Here is a 17,913-nt window from a genome sequence, read left to right as displayed (position 1 = left end):
ATAAATAGGTCTGGACAATTACCACTGCATTTATTTTTTTTTTTTTTATAAAATGCTTGTGCAGGGAAGTTAAAAGCTGCTGCTACAAAAAAAATAAAAAAAGTTTAAAACATATACATATTTACATATATTACTCATAAGATGTAAAAATAGAAGTTATTTACAATACAAACACTTTGACAGCACAGATGCATTTTCCTTGATTGTTGGCACTGAGTAAGCACTGGAGGAAGACAAAAATACAACAAACTCAGATGATTTCAAAAAACTTCATGTTATATAGTACTATGGTGCTCAAAGTTTTGCTTGAGCAAGTTTCTCCATCATTTTGAGGAAAAACATGTTTTGTGAGACAGTTAACAAGCATATTGCTACATGTAAACAGAGCAGCCCTTCCCTTCCTCATTTTTTACCAGCTTTTGAAAGAGTTTCTGCATAAGCTGAGTAACATGAGTCACTTTACTTGAAAGTCATTGAGTGAGTTTATTAAGCTCTTGTGTCCTGACACCTGCTTTGCTTTAATCAGTGGGGAGCCGGTGGATTGGTAAACATCACAAGAATAGACGACAGACAGTGCAGCTTCTCCTTGATGTATTCTGGCAACTTATCATTTTCTCCATACCTAGAAAGGCAAATGAGCACACAAAATTCAGATGCTTAAAATAATTTATTTCCAGATAGTATAATAATTTTAAAACCTGTCTGTAGATAGGCAAACCACTAAATCAAATAGATGTTAAGTATAACTAGACACATTATTAATTGGAGCTTGATGGCTTAATGCCAGGCCCCTCTTTCCTATACATATTTAACCAAAAAATGTGTTCCAGATTAGGAAAATATCAGAGCACTTGAGGTCTATGCATCAATATTGATATGCTATCTCTCTAATCCAGCATTATCAAAAAAAAAAAAGTATTAAAGCCTTACTTTTCTCCCCCTCCCTCTTTTAAATATTATAAATGAACAGTGGCTGTACTCTGGAGAACAAAAAGTATATATGCATTCCCAGCTCTTTTTTCTTTTTAATTCATTTGTTATCCAGAGTTCAATCAAAGCTACAGGTGTTTCTCTGTGTTTATTAATTAGGCTAATCAACTGAGAAGTTACTGGAAAGCTAAGTTTTATTATTTACAAAACAAAATGGATAGCAGCTATGAAGTTTACCTTATATATAACAGTCTTACACTTGACAGGAAACAACTATTTTGATAGCAGTAATAGCTCACCTAGTTGTCTGGCCATCTGGAGATGTGTAAGTGATAGAAGAAACACCTGCTTGGGCTACCAGTTGGGATCCATCATTAAACTGAACCCATACTGCTCCACTGGTCAGCTAATGAGAGAAGTTGTGTTATGGTTGTGGTTTAAGCACAAAAATACAAGATTACATACCTAGAATATTTTCTAATAATTGAAGCTGATAGTGTTCCAGAATTGCTGAAGTGACTTTGGGATCTAGGTCAGTCTTTCAAAGATAAAGGTTGCAAGTATACTACTTTGGAAAAGTAGTCTCATGCAGTCTCAACAATCAGACTTCCTAAGGCTTCAGATACTCACCTTTAGTAATTTTTTTCCATAAGACAAAGTACCTTTGACTTAACCCTTCCTAGAGAAATTTTAAATAGGACCAAACATGAAATAGAAGGCCCATTTGTGAGAGTTCATAGCTATATACATTTTAAAGCTTTTACGTACAAAGCACACTTTTTCTGTTGGGACAGGAAGCTTACTTTATCTGGATTGCAGAGAACCACTTTTGAAATCTAAAGCTGATCCCACAGAAAAGCAGAGGAAAAATTTCACTGTAAGAAAACAGCTTTTCCTCTTGTACAGGCAGATTAATTTGTCCTGTACAGATCTGATACATTTATGTTAAAAACACTTTGTCATGATGCTTTTACATTAGTGAAAATACGCAAGCTTAACAGCTTCATTTTTTTACTAGAGTCAAATTTAAATGACAGAAAACATTCAGAGGCAATAAGAACCACAGGAAAATTGTGATAAGTGGAACCAAAATACTGAACTGTTATTTTGGTTTCTTCTATTCATATAATTCACTATGGTATTTATCAAAGATACTTATTTGGAAGGATCCTTCCACATACTGATTTTCAGATTCAAATTAGCAAAGCACAACTGAATGTATTCCTCACAAATCAAGTTAAAGGTAATGACTTAAAAATATAGATCTTGAATTTAATATGAAAAAGAACAGACTTTCCTCTGTTATTAGTATTCATTTCTCACCTGAGAAGCCCAACCAACATTTTTCACAAAGACAGACTTTATAAGTTGGGCTGAATTTGGGCTGCATTCTGTTTGATGAACAGAGGAGCACGTAGTTTCCGCAGCATTAGTCATAAATGTAGACTTTTCGTATGATACCACCTAAAACACAGAAATGCACAGTATTAGCAGCCTTACTATTAATCCAACTGACTATGTACCACCTATAGTGGTCAGTTACCACCTTTTTAAGATCTTTTCACATATACAGAGAGATTTAGCCAGTATGCTTTGTTTAACAGCATTATGTTATAAAAACCCCACAGGATTTTATGACTTTCTCAGTATTATGACAGTTTTTCTACTGCTTCCCAGTACTCACAAAGGAATTCCCTTCCCTAGGCAGACTTTTAATATTTTAAACCCCATTTGTCCTTATTTGACCATCAGAAAGCCCTGTCCATTTTCAGGAAAAACATTCAGCACATGTTAGATTATAAAATAGCCCCCTTTTAGATGACCACCTGGCCAATATTTTACAGAAATACGAACACTGCTATTAATTGGAAACTAGAATATTAAACTGTAATAGTTCTATAGCACATACAGATTCTGTTATAGCTATAAGGAGACAAAAAGTGAAAAGTGAAGAACAAAGAATAACAGAGGATCAAACACTGAAGGCCTTTAGGACAATGCCACAACTACTGTCTAGGAGGAAGTGTCTGCTTCTACTCAGATACCTCCTCCCATAGTCACAGAGATGACAGAACTGAGGTGGTGTACTTAGCAGTATTTAAGATTCAGGGTTCAGTGAAAAGATGCAAGTCAGGGGGTGTCTGACATAGGAGAGCTTGGTCAGGAAAGAGATCAGGATCCAGATAATTACAGGAACCTGAAAGGAGAAACAAGCTGCACCTCAGGATACACAGATCTAGTTCAAGTATGAAGAAACTGACAAAACCAGACAAGAGTAACACGGAAAGGCAACCAGCTATTGTGTTATTTTGCTTAGAAATAAGTACTTCAGAAGAGAAAGCGAACAGTGAAAGTCTTACAAAGACCAAAGTGTTTGCTATATGGTAAACAAAAGAATGAGATTGAACCATGAACCCTCAAGTTAGAACCTGGTGACCCATAACCTTAAGTCAGTGTAGAAATCAATGCCAGTACTGAAGCCTGAAGGAATTCTTGTTGCCAGGTTCATTTCAGTCTAGCAAAAACTGGCACGTTCTGCACTAAGGACACGTACTATGCAATGAAAGACCAGAGGTGCAGACCCACATAAATTCATCAAAATTAAGATGACACAAGCTCAGTATGCAAGACCTCGATATAGTTCAGTCAGCTGGGGATGTTGTACCAGGGTTGTGATGCAGCAATGGAATCTTGGTGGATCTCTAACACCTGGTTATTTCAGAACAGTAGCCTCAAGTGCTAATGCTCTTTGTGACTATCATTCAATACACAGGCCTGAGGGCACATCAAAGCTCTCCAAAACAAACTTAAGACTGTGCTGTTTAACATGAGTGAGATTTTCAAACTATGTTCCCAGGAGCCATTTCTGGGAAAGTTTTGGAGGATTTTAACTTTTCAGATGATCTTAAATCCAGGTACAAAAGTTAGTTGAAATGAAAGTTAACATTTCTAGTCAGTATGCTCATAAAAGTTAATAAAAGTTAATAAAAGCCTACATCCATACAAATGTAGTTCCATCGGTTGAAATAAAACAGCAATATTTGAATTCCTACTGGAGCGCAGTTTCCACTCTGTGTTCTTGTGTACTTACAGGAGGAATACAGTTTGGAGACTGGACTGGAGTAGAACTGGCAGCTATCATATTACTATCCAGTGCCATAACTTTTGAAGAGTTTGCGTTGTCCAGCGGTGGAGGTGCTAGAGCCTGTGGCGATTCAGTATTGCCAGGTTTTCTGGAAAAATAAGGAGAAAAAATGGAAAAAGATCTTTCCAAAAGGGACTAAAGAAAGAACAGAGAAAAAGCTGCTTTTCCTTCAGTTTACCATGGACTGTACAAAGCACTTGATGGCACTAGTCTTATGCAGATTTGTTTTTACACATGCTAATTGCTTACCTGGTTTAGTCTAAATCCACATGTGTATTTTGTCTTCGTATCAAAGGAGGCTTTGCAGGTCCAAAATAAGGTGTTCACACATGCTATCAAGTTTATCTTGCTAATGACAATGAGCTTCTGTTAAGCAACCCTGGCTTCTGCAAACATTTCTGCATAAGTCTGCTTAGTGGGAGTATTCTAATGCATAAGTATTCGAGTGAAATATTACCTTCCAACAATTATTGGAAAAAATGGAATGTTTTCATTCCTTTTTTCTTCTTCCAAAACAGCAGATTCCAGTGCAAGGCATATACGATGTCCCTGAAATGAGAAAGAGCTTTTAATAGAAGAAAAGTATAGAAGTTTTTAATAGAGAACAGTATAACTATTTCATACAAGTTTAGTGTGGCAGGTGAGCCTACACAAGGAAATGCTTTTTCAGTAGCACTGAATACCAATAACTGCACTCAGGTGCCATGGAGGCGATTCAAAAAGCTACATATTACATCATAACTTCTTAATCGCATCTCCTACCCTTTCTTCAGACTAGATAGTGACTAGAAGATCCCTGAATTCTATTAACAGAAAACAACAGAACAGAAGGAAGACTGAATAGGAAATTTGTACTATATATTTACTGTTTCCTGAGTTCATAGACAAAAAATTACTCATGACTGCTAACTGGTCGACATGAAGCAAGAGAAGGAAAGCACAGCAGGCAGGTAAATTAAACACCTGTCAGGTGGGTTTTGTTGTTTTTTTTTCGTTTGGGGTTGTGGTGTATGTGTGGTTTGGTTTGTTTGTTGGGGTGGGCATGTTCCATTGTGTGTCTGTGGGGTGTTTTATTATTGTTACTTTTATTTTTTATTTTTGGTTTTCTTAACTTGCATAAAGCAGCTTCATCTGTGCCATTTAATCCCTTCACCAGACAGGCAAACCTGCTTTACACACTAGTAAGAATTTCTTCTGACAGTCTTCATTGTGAGGAATTGTTACTGTTACCTCAGCATCAATATTTGCTCTTTCAAAAAAGCCTTTATCATCCCTTTTTATTAGTATAATGAAAAATATGAAAAGGAACATCAGAATCACATCTGTGAAAGAGAAACTGAAATTTCAGCAGGTTGCTTTGCACTGGAAAAGGTATATATAATACAGCTTACTTCATTTGCATGATCCATATATACTTGTATTTCCTTCTTCAAACCTGCTTCGCTTTCTTCTTTCAAAGTGAACGACTTCCCTGATTTTTCAATCACCCGAGTTATACCAGCTGTCTTGTGTATCTTTGCTCCTGCAAAAATGTAAAAATGTCTGGTCAGATTTATATAAAACACCAGGATCTATGAAATACAGATTTCTGCCACTACATTCTACTCTAAAGTGTATCTCACAGACTTAAGGATTACTGCAAGAACAAAACGACTCCTATATCAGCTCTATGTCTGGCAGAAATAGAAAGCCACTTAAATTGGGACTGTAATGTTAACTGAATGCCTCTGTGGCCAAAGATCACTACTTAAATGGGTTGAATAATGCATTTCTTACATATTTTAAGAACTACCTTTCTAAACCTTAATCTGAGACAATAAACATCTCTAACAGTACTACAAAAAAGTTGGTTAAGTATGTTCTATAAGAACTTGAATATGGTTTTTAAAAAGATGCCCATTCTTTCAATAGCAGTTCCATGCTGAATCACAGAGCTGTTAGTCAAGTCTTTTTTCTGCCATAAATTCTATTGGGTGTATCTATGCATGTGGCAGATAAAACTATTTGACAGTAGTCTACAGTAAGAGAACAATTGTCAGTGCAGTTTAGTTTTTGAAGGGCAAGAAGCCAGCCAATTCCCTCCTCCAGTGAGCAGTCTTGGTAATACTATTATTCCACTTAACAATGGAAAGCTTGCAAGACTGACACTCTTCTCACTAAATAGATTAACTATCAAACACAAAGAAAAGCTCACAAATTAAAACAAAGTGTAGTTTAATAACACTTTTGTAACATGTACTCCCTCAGTAAATAACTAATGAATAAAACTGATCTGCAAGTGCTAGAATAAAGACAGAGTGGGGTAGAATAAAGACAGAATGCTAATATTTGCTTCAACCTGAAGTGTTCATTGTTTAGTGTGCGGCAGTATTTTAGTGCAGCTTTAATAACATGATACAATTACTCGCATAATCACACAAATGAATACATACCATCATAAAAACAAATTTCAACATCTGCAGTGGGTGAATTTTCCATCAACATGCACTTGGCATATCTTGTGTAGAACGTAACTTTGGGGGTTTTTGTTCTTACCAACTGCACAAACTTGGCTGCATACTGGTATTTTTTCCAGTACTTCTCTAAAAAAAATAAGTAAAAAAAATTCAATAACTTTGATCAAGAAGTCATCAGATTAAATACTGCATGCCACCTTGGAGAGAAGTAATTTAAAATACGTGCTTGATAGCTGAAGGTTGCGAGTAATATATTTAAGTGCTTTAAAGAAATATGTTCAAAGAAGCTGACTTGTCTTTCCGCCAACTTTTATAAAAGTGCACATCTTCAATAGGTTCAATTAACATAATTAAGAACCTCAACAACATAGTAAAGTGCTGCATATACCATTTAACTAGATATCACAGTCTCGCTGGCTTCCTGGCATTATGTAAAACCTGTCTTAATTCTCTAGTAGATCAGTCTGCTGGTCTCCTAAGAACTTACAGTTACCTTGTATCTCATCTTCAGCTGTCTACATTAAATACTGTGTCAATGTTTTCAAATACGTATTTTGTGCCTTCTCCCTCAAGTTATGAGTATTAAGGACCACAAAGTAAAGCTGCGGTTTTAAAAATTACTTGCTAACGTTTCTTCCATTCATATTTAAACATATGGATGAGAAGAATATGAAAGCTTTAATTTTAGCACACTACACTGAAAAGGGATGACTCCTTATAATAATTAAAACCTGTGGATTTACACTTTCATGTGAAGTTTCAAAATCCAGTTTCCAGTTAAACTGTAGCTTGAATCTTTTTCTCAAATGAGTTTTGTCTTCACAATTACCCAAAAAGTAGTGGCTAAAAGCTAAAAAGTCTCAAACAAGATTCACTTAAAAAATCACATTAATAGTCATAATTTTAAATTGAATTTCAGATTACCTGGCAAGTTGTCAAAGTTATACATACAGATGTCTTCAGGAGGAGCAGGAGGTCTGTCATCAAGAAGGAAACCTCTTCCTTCATTTGGATGATAAACTGCAATCTACAAAAAGGGGGGGTGGAAATAAAAAGCATCTAAGGTTGCAACTTACTACAGCACTCCCTACATTTAACACGTATGGAAATAAATCACAGCTTAACTGTTTACCATAATTTACCATGAACGCTCTATTCCTAAGTAGTTATTTAACAGCAGTAGTTTTTCAACAATTCCTCACCTATTCCAATAGCCAAGTCCAATTTTGCTCCGAAATAACTGCTTTCTACCTCTCTTTGTGTAGCTGTACTACAGGGAGGGGGAAGGAGTCTACACCTGTGCATATGTAAATATTGCAAACAACCAAATAATCACTTCAATGAAAATTTTAAAAACCCCACTCTGAAAGAACAAAATACACTTAAGCCCTCTATACAACAATAAAGAAACTGAAAACATACCACATTTCCATCAGAAGATATTCTGAGAACTTCTTTCACAAGCTCTTGTGAATGGTGTTCTTTTAGAAACTCCATACACACTTCTCCAGTATCTAGAATGCTCACCTAAAATATATTAAATACAGGTTAGACAAAAAGACCTTTGCTTTCTGGCAAAATAAGATAGCAGTTTTTTCACAAATGCTTAAAAAAAAAGTTTTCTTCTTTCTCAAATGTGCTGCAAACTTATAAAGTGCTTCTTGCAGTAACTTTTGCTGTTAGTGCTATGAAAACAAAACACTTCAATATAACCTAAGGCTATAAGCCTGGTCAGCAAGGGTGTGGCTTCCTAACTGACAAATCAAATGAAGACAGGTCAGCTCTATTATAACATTTTCTTTTTCAAAAATCAGACTGGGGGGTGGGAGGAAACACGACAGGATGAGCAAGACTAAGAAATAGAACAAAAGGCAAAAGGGTGATACCAGGAACAAAACAACCAAAAAATTTGTATTATCAGTAAGGATTAATGGAATTTGTTTTGCTTTCCCACTGCAAGACAGGGAAAAAGCAGCATTATAGAAACAATATTCAAGTTTTTACATGAGAGTAAGACTATTTTCATTTCTAATCCAGTTATTTATCTAATCTGTAAAAGCATTTCACATGTTTGACACAGTTAAAATCCTAATGTTGAAAGCTTAAATGCAACTTGTACAGCTAAGCAGTACAGATGTTTAGAACTGCAGGAAGTATATATGCATTTACCATTTGTTAGGTCTACCTACAGTTTCTTCGCTTGTAAACTAAATGCGATACCATGTCACTATGTGCAGGAAGTGACCACGAGGTTGCAGTATTCCATATACAGAAACTAAGGTGCATCTTACTAATATAACTTTAAATCAAATTATTATAGATTAAGTTTTATAAAAACAAATGGTTCTGGTTTACCAAGTGACTTTTAAGAGATATTCACACTACATTTAATACTTTAATTGTTTCCGTTTTAAGAACTGATACATACCACCGCATTCTTTGTTTTTTGCCTAAGCGGTTTTAGCCTTTGAGCGTTGAGAGGCGATACTGTACTTCGCAGTGTAGGTTTCTGTTGTGCTGGTGGTTCTTTGCCCCATGTTTGGTTTTGTTCTGAAGGTGACCAAAGGCCACATGTTGAAGAAGATGGTTGAATTTTCTCAGATTTGCAGAGAACTCCAGGGACATATTTCTTTGGGTTTCTCTGGTTTAAAGAATGTGGACAGTCAACAGATGCATCATGATTCCTTATATCTTTTAAGGTGTTCCATGCATTTCTTGATGCATCTTGCTGCACATCCAGATGATACCGAAAACCTCCATGTGCATTACTGTTGCCAGTTAGGTCTGCAGGTGGTCTCAGCTGAACTGAAAGCATCATAAAGGTACATCGTAGATTCAAAGATTGTTCAAACAAATACTTAGACAAGAATTAGTTGAAAAACAGTTTACTTGACATTCAGATAACCACCAGTACCTATTATAGGTTCACTGAAGTTTCAGTTTAGCTAACTAGTGTTTTAACATCAGCCAGAGGTTTTAGTACTCAAAGTGTCAAACGCACACTCCAAAACCCTTGTTTGATTTCCAGTGACTTGTTAAAAGATGAAAAAAAATCCTTATTTTTATATTAAAACTTCCTATAACTGCTTCCCTAGTTTTGATATTTAAGCCCTTGATCAACTTTCACCTCACCCAGACAAGTAATACACTCCTCCTGCCATGTTGTAGAACAGTTGAGAAGGGACCAAAAATTAAATAGGATTATTCAGACCATATGTCATATGATTCCAATTCCCTGTAGACAGGAAGGAGTTCAGTAATATCAAAAAGGCCAGAATGGATTTGTGATTTAGTTTTATGACTGAATTACATTATTCGTAAATGATGTAATATGATGCATGACAAAGAACACCTCCTTCCATTCTGTGTCTTTTGTCCTTTCCTCCACCCCTCCTTCTGCAGCCTTATTATCTTTCCCATTCACTGAGGTCTCATTTTCTCTTAAGGTGTATTTGCACAACTAAATTAACAGTTAGTTAATGAGTTTGAGTCAGCTGCCAATCTTCTCTCATATATTTATACTTACACGTTTCAGGTCACAACTGAATAACTAATGCCAGGTTCTAGAATTGTTTTCCTCCCTTTTTTAAAAAAATACTAAAAGAAGAGAATTACCTCATTTTAAGTATTCAGTTTCTTCACTCTTATGAAGGCAGGTATATACAGCTCATTATACCAACCCAACAACTCAAGAGTAACACTAACTACAAAACCTTCTGAAATTAATTCCTGCCTCAGGAAACAAAAAATGTTACAGCTTAGTCCAAAAAGAGAACAAAATGTTTTCAATGGGATATTTCTTGCATAAGAATGATTCTACAGGTTATTGATGCTGGAAATCATTCTGCCTCTTTCAGTATCCATGTCAATTTTTTGCAGCAACAAGTCAGTTTAGGGTCTACCATGCTTTTCATTCAGAAAGAGAGTCTGTCTGCAGTAGCCTGTTAACATCCAGTTGGTGTTATTTAGGATGCCAGCACTATATTCTGGTATCACAGTTACTTGGCCATCCAGATATCCCTTCTGTCACAAGTTTAAATAAATAAAATACAGAACAAACACAGAAACAGTTAAAAGCCACTACTCCAACTTGAGTGCAAAAATATCCACAGCTGATTAGTAACACACCATTTGTTTGCATACTTCCAAGCCACTGCTGCATTGTTTCAGCCTGGGACTTCTGCTCAAACAAACCAACCTGAGGCTTCACTGGGCAAAGATAATTTGAGCTGCAAAACAGAAGTTACACATTCAGTCAAGATGACATCAAAGACACTTGCACAACAAAAGTTATAACATTGCAACTGCAGACACCATAATACTTTTAGAACATTTAAGAAATTCAGGTGGCATTTGCAGCTTGAGACAGCATAGAATATGCTGCTACTTTCATGGGGAACATTCACTGGGTGAAGCATAAAAAAATAAAACACTGTTTCCAAATGGAATTAAAAGTTATTAGTAATTTTTAGTACAAATTTAAGCCTGTTCACACGCACTAGTAGACTCTTGAAACTAACATAAAGGAACAAAAAGCCGCTGATAATGCTGCTGGCAGTGGCTGTTCTTACATCTAGTTCTTAATTCACAGAGAAGACACAGAGACAACACCTGTGACCTCAGTGGATCTCATTCAGCATAACAAATATGCAGCTGAAATATTTAGGCAATCTTATCACCTAAAATAATTTGAGCTTATATAAAATATAGTAAATCCCCAAAACCAGGTTTCACCAGCTGCTTTGACAATGACACACATGTAGTCACAAGTGAACTCAAGCTGTTATATAATCCCCATATTCAGGACTAAAGAATACGTACAACAGTTACTGCAGAATGACCGCTCTGTTGTAAATTCACACTGAGCTCCTGCGAAGTTATCCATCGCTGGAGCCTGCACCTGTCTGTACTTGCTTTTTATGATGATCACTACTACTTCGGCATTGGCAAGGATTCAGTTATAACAAAAAGAACAAAAAACCAAAAACAAACAAACAAAACCACCACAGAATATAAGCATCTAATTTAGGTCTTAGAACCTTGCATTTAAGATTGCTGTGCAGGTTAACTATAGCTGTAAGAGGCTCTCCTATAATCAAGCATTTTTAAAAAGTATTTTAAGAGATAGAGAGTGACTTACTACAGCTTAGTTACAGGAAAAGGCATGCATTCAACATACAAGGCAGCTCTAAATTTTATCTTAACAAAAACTGATTCTTACTGTGGTTGATCTTTTACAGGTGGAGATATTTGCCCTTCAAACGAACCAGAGCTACTTGAAGTCTTCTCCTTAAATATTTCTCCTATATCAGTATAGCTGTTTGCAGGTGAAAAGCATTCTGTGTTTTCCCTTGTTCCTACTCTAGGCTTAGAAAGCAGTTCCATAGAGTGACATCTCTCAACAACATTCGATATGCCTTGAGCCTGACTATGGGATGTGCCAGACCTATCTGAAGAGTGGGCTCTTCGGAGGTAGCGTGAATGTGGTCTCTCTTCAGCAAGTTGCACGGTTCTTCCTCTGCCAATTTCTTTTCCTTGAATTCCCCACTGATGAAAAGAACCACTTTCATCTACAGATGAAGTATTACTGGAACTTTTGTTTTTAGGAAAAAAAGTTATTTTATTTGGGAGTGGTTGTCCAACTAACAGCTTCTTCTTTTCTTTCAAACAACCACTGGTACTGATGTTGGAAGACCCCATGAAGGTTGTCGAGATGGTAGCATTTCCGCTATCCATAGAATCTTCTGAAGTTCCCAAATCTTTGCTCCGTGCAGAGCTGCATCTGGACATATAAGGATGATCTAACACTGATGAAAGACTCAAACGATCTGCTGGATTTTTGCGAAGTAACCTATGTATAAGGTCTTGCGCCTCTCTTGATAAAAAGGTTGGCATTTCATAATCTGCTAACACGACTTTATTCAACGTATTCTTGACCGTGTCAGTGTCAAAAGGTGGCTTCCCAATAAGAAGAGTGTAAAACATACAGCCCAAAGACCACACATCAGATTCAAGTCCATGTGGACTCCTTGTGGCTATCTCTGGAGAAATGTAATTTGGAGTTCCACACATGGTGTAATGTTTTTCATGAGGCATTTTCAGCTGAGTTGCTAGTCCAAAATCTGCAATCTTGACATTCATATCACTGGTGAGTAAGATATTAGAAAGGGTGAGGTCCCGGTGCAGTATTCCATGAGAATGAAGATACAGCATACCCGTGATAATTTGATGCAGGAAGTGTCGGGCTGTCAAAACACAAAACCAGATTTTTTAGTCATATAATTGAAATCATAGCTGTCAAAATAACAGGTTTTTGAAGTCTCTTATGGGTCTTTGCTTTTTATTTTTTTTTAAATAATGAGGATGTTATAAGCATGTTTAAGTATCATACTACCGAGACTGAAACCAACTTTCTGCTCTTTGCTTTAAGCCAGGGGTGTCAAACTTATTTTCGCCAGGGCCACATCAGGAGTAGTAACTACTCCTACATTCAGACAGTCCTGAAATTACATTTAGCCCTTTGAAGGCAACCACGAGGCTGATGTGGCACCCAGTGGAAATGAGTTTGACACCCCTGCTTTAGGCAATATGGTGTGACTTGTCTAAGATAGCTGATAAAAAATGTAACACAGTAATCAGATTTGTTTCTTTACTACCAAAATAATGTAAACAGGACTAGAGATATTTTCAATGGGCCTAAAATTTTTTAAATAAGGTTCTTAAGAATTTTAAAAGTTAAGTTGCCCCACACTTTCAGAAACAGCAAATACACAAAATCAACCAGCTTCACCACTATATGCAGACTATAGAATACAGGAAACAATTTGGATTAGATTTGTTTTATCATTAGCAAACTGGGAAGGCTAGTAGTATTTCAATTTCTCAAACTTCTAAATTCATGATATTGGGATAGTCTATTACATTAGATATTCGGGGAATATTCAAGAGTTCTAGCTTATAGCAGGAATGACAAAGCCTCATCCAGGCTAAAAAAGTACCATTTATTACGATGTTGCAATTACAGAAATTTTAAGAATTATTATTTCTAGAGCAAACATTTTACAGTGTTCCTTTTTCTTTTAGCAGATGGCAAAGACTGATGAGTAACAAACATTAGTAGAAACCACTCCTCAAAGGAAGAGACTTCTTTATCCAGGTCAGTGATTTATCAGCTTTTAGAACTAAGGTACCATCAGACAAACTGTTTTTGCTGGAGCAGAGCTGAATTAAAGAGATGATGCCTGTAAAGCAGTACCCCTTCAGTCTAGTCCTGTGATCTGGGCCCCCCCAAAAAAATCCATGTATATAGTAGTTTCACAGATTGGAAACTGATAGAGAAGCAGTTCAACTGGAAGAACTGTGCAAGAGATGACCAGCATGGTAATTCTGGAAGCAGTAGAGGCAATAACCACTGAATCCAGATCAGCTGAAACCAGAACAGCTTGTTTGGCTGTGCCCTCAAACATCGTACATGGCAGCTTGCTCTGCTGTCTTTTAATTGCACTGTTCTGGATAGGCTTTCAGTGTTCTAACTGAAATCCCCTCACTCTCAACTGTAAGAAAAAGAAACATGAATAAATTCAGAAGTGATTTTTTTTTCAAAATTATTTTCTCAAAATACTATTCAAAAGAGTAATATAGCAAAGTTTATGTTTTAGAATTACTCTTACAATGAACTTTCAAGGAAAGACAGGTTTTTCAGTGTTTTCCATAAGAAATGGAGCAAAGAACATAGCAGAACTTCTCCTCAGTTGCCAGTCCTTCAAAAATGCTTGCTGGATTGTCAAATTGGACATTTCCTTGCTATATCAGCCCCTAAGTAACACAGTTACCTGCATCATTTTCATTTCTACACACAGCTTGGTACAGAGTAAATATGTCCAATGGTACCACATAAGGCCAACTGTAACCTGGAAGATTTTCTAACTGGTGACATGTAATACAGGAGCACTGAGGTGAAGAGGTACAACACAAAGAAGGCAAATCCGTGAATGTGAAGTTGCCAGTTTTCCTCTGCGAAACTTCTCAGTCTTGACCTATACTTCAACATAATTTTATGTACAAAGGTAAGCCTTTACCTTCTAGATACCTCTGCCTTCTAAGAACACTTTTTTTCTTTAAACCCCAAACAGCACAAATTGCTGTAAAATGGCATGAATAGAAACAAAAGTATACAGGAATTCACGTGAATGTGTGTAACAGAGGGAGGTTCTCCTCCCCCTCTACTCTGCCTTGGTGAGGCTGCATCTGGAGTACTGTGTCCAGCTCTGGGCTCCCCAGTTTAAGAAGGACAGGGAATTACTGGAGGGAGTCCAGTGGTGGCTATGAAGAGGATTAGGGGTCTGGAGCATCTTTCTCATGAAGAAAGACTGAGAGAGCTGGGTCTGTTCAGCTTGGAGAAGAGAAGGCTGAGAGGGGATCTCATCAATGTCTATAAATATCTCAAGGGTGGATGTCAGGAGGATGGGACCAGACCCTTCAGTGGTACCCAGTGATAGGATGAGGGGCAATGGGCACAGACTAAAGCACAGGAGGTTCTATCCGAATACGAGGAGGAACATCTTTACTTTGAGGGTGCCAGAGCCCTGGAACAGGCTGCACAGAAAAGTTGTGGCATCTCCTTCTCTGGAGACATTCAAGACCCACCTGGACACATTCCTGTGTGATCTGCTCTGGTGGACCTGGCTTAGTGGGTGGGTTGGACTGGATGATCTCCAGAGATCCCTTCCAACCCCAATCACTCTGATAATAATTAATTTCTAGTTTATCCCTTATAAGAAGATTTTAAGCTACAAAGGTTCAGAGTAATAGCAGTTTTAAATATCCTTTCACTAGAATTAAATATGTATTGAATAATCCAGAACATTAATGCAAAGAGAGCTATACAGAAAAAAAAAATCTCACCTTCTTCTTCTGAAAAGGGTTTCTTTCTGTTCTTTATGTATCTGCTCATTTCACCATTGTGACACATCTCAAGTATCAAGTACACATAGTTGCTATCCTCAAAATAGTTATAGAGCTAGAACATAAAACAAGCGAAAAAATTAAAATACATTTTGTAGATTACACAGCAAGTCACATATACAGTTCTGTCTACTAAAACACTATTCTTACCTCAATTATAGATGGATGCTTTAGCTGACAATGTATTTTCACCTCATTTTGAACCCTCTGTACCATCCCAACTTTGTGCATGGCTTTTTTGTCTATCTGAAAATAGATCACAGAATATTTTTAAAGCACTGCAACACTGATTACACACGTTAGTTTCAAGTGAACCAGAAGCGTTAGATTTTTTTCAATGCATGTTTGCCTGAAAACTTCTAAACATAAGCAACCTTTCATATAGTTTAGCCTACTATATGCTTTGAATGAACAAGTATTTTAGATACCTTCATAAGTAAACAGAGGAAAACACCACGGTTTGAAAGTAGACAAGTGTTAACATTTTCAATACTTACACTAATTACAAAGTTTTCTGAAATACACAGAGAAACCTAATTCTGATTTTACTAGGCAGATATGTTAAATATGGTTAATATTAAAAAGCTGGCTAAATAAAAGTATTCTAGATTGTAAGTACATCTGGCAAACACTTGTGAGGTGTGAGTTTCCTTCAGAGTTTGTCCTGGCAGTGAGGGAAATTTTTCAAGGCACATTTTCCAGGACCTCTCCAGCCACATGGAATCTGTAGTGCTTCTGGTCACAAATTCCTGAATTAGAATTATACAGCTGATTGTCCACCCTATAGTGACAATTTGAGCTTAAGTTTTTTAAACAGCAATGTAAGCATTTCAATTATCAACACAGTCTTTTTGGTTGTACTGGATGATTCAGGATCAAATCCTAACCTAAATATCTGTTACATATGATCAATAAATCCAGGCATAAATGCCCAATGTCATAACCACAACCTGTTGCAACTTGCCCTTGTTCAGTCTCTTGGAAGACATAGACTTCCTTGGCTGGCTGCCTTACCATTTTGATAGCCACTTCCAGACCGGTTTTCAGGGATACTGCTCTGTAGACCCCTGCGAAGGAGCCTTTCCCCAGGAGGTTCCCCACCTTGAAATCCTGCAATACAAACAAATAACCACTGTCAGCCCCAGCCCAAGCTTTAGAGCCTCCCTTCCTATGCAGAGCACCCCTCAAGAGATGGGTGCCCCACAACCCCGATATACCAGAGCAAACCATCAAGGGTGCCCGGGCGGTACCTGGACAGCGGTCTCCGCGGCACCGCGCCGGTCCGCGGCAGCGCCGCGCAGCACCCCCTGCGGCATCCTCCTCCCCGCACGGCGGCCAGCTCCTACTGGCACTGGCGCGGCCCGGGTCGCCAAGCGCGGCCGCCTTCCCGCCGCCGCTCCCGCGGGACGAGGACACCCGCCCCTGGCTCCCGCTGCTATGGCAGCGGCTGGGGAGCGACCGCCGCCCGCCCCGCAAACACGCAGCGCCTGGGGCTTTGCACAGCCCGGCTCCGCGGCAGCTCCCGCGGCCTCCCACGGACCAGCTGCCGCTCGCACGGGAGCGCAGGAACACAGGGGCCGCGGGGCGGAGCGCTCCGCGCAAGGTGCGCACCGGCGGAGCTGCCGGTCTGCCGCCCGGGTGGGGAAACGCGGCTTCACCGCTCGGCCCGGGGGCAGGTGGCGGGGGAGGCTGCCGGGCCGACATTTACAACCGAGCCCCTACGCTCGCTCCGCAAGCGACCCCGTCGGGGAGGAGCACGGGGCGCGGCGGGGCAGACCCGCCCTGCCACAGCCCGCCGGGCGGCGATCGGGGGCAGCCCCGGTACGGGGAGGGGGTGGAGGTGCGGGCGGGCCTGGGAGGAGCCGCGCTCGGCGCCACGCCGGCCGACTCCCACAAACAAGCCGCCCAGGAGAGGAACGAATTCTCCCCCGGCCTCTCCTCGCTCCCCGCCCCCAGCAAACAGCGGCGCGACCCTGGCCGGGCCTGCGGGTAGCAGTAAAGGGCTGGGCTCCGCACCTCTATTTTCTCGCCGATGCAGGTCGCCATGGCGCCGGCCGCTCTCCCCGGGTCCCGCTATGGGCTCTCCTCAGGATCTCGGCCGCGGGTCCCCATCACGGCGCCCTCCGCCGCCCGCCCCGGCCCAGGCCTGCTCGTTCCTGGGCCCGGCGGCCGCTCCCCTCCCCCGCCGCCTCCATTTTGAAAAATCGCGCCGTTACACCTCCCGCCCCGCCCCCAGGTCGAGGCTGCGTCTGACGCAATCGCGTCACGCAGCGGCGCCCACGGGGCCGCAGTCGGGCGGCAGGTAGTGCGCATGCGCGGGGCGTCGCGTGCGTCCCGGCAGCCGTTATGGCGCGTGCGCTCTGGGGGTTGTGGCACTGGCAGGCGGGGGTGTCTCACCGGCCGTTGTGTCACCTCGGC

At 39.5% G+C, this 17,913-nt stretch overlaps 1 protein-coding gene across 1 annotated transcript; it reads right to left on the bottom strand.

Moving 5' to 3' along the window:
• Positions 1 to 5: 5 nt before the first annotated feature.
• Positions 6 to 17,690, bottom strand: PLK4 (polo like kinase 4). Its single transcript, XM_082051751.1, has 16 exons — positions 17,512 to 17,690; positions 16,510 to 16,605; positions 15,646 to 15,741; positions 15,436 to 15,550; positions 11,753 to 12,776; positions 10,660 to 10,760; positions 8,960 to 9,336; positions 7,954 to 8,058; positions 7,456 to 7,558; positions 6,508 to 6,657; positions 5,467 to 5,597; positions 4,533 to 4,624; positions 4,022 to 4,163; positions 2,254 to 2,394; positions 1,230 to 1,336; positions 6 to 622 (listed from the first exon to the last, which is right to left on the bottom strand). The coding sequence occupies exons 1-16, from the start codon at positions 17,539 to 17,541 to the stop codon at positions 523 to 525; spliced, it is 2,910 nt and encodes a 969-aa protein (XP_081907877.1). The 5' UTR covers positions 17,542 to 17,690; the 3' UTR covers positions 6 to 522.
• Positions 17,691 to 17,913: the final 223 nt, after the last annotated feature.

Source organism: Streptopelia decaocto, assembly GCF_964273445.1.
Source record: "Streptopelia decaocto genome assembly, chromosome: 4".
In the NCBI taxonomy this organism is placed as follows: domain Eukaryota; kingdom Metazoa; phylum Chordata; class Aves; order Columbiformes; family Columbidae; genus Streptopelia; species Streptopelia decaocto.
Note: the sequence above shows the minus strand (reverse complement) of the source record. Positions and strands in the feature narration are given on the sequence as shown.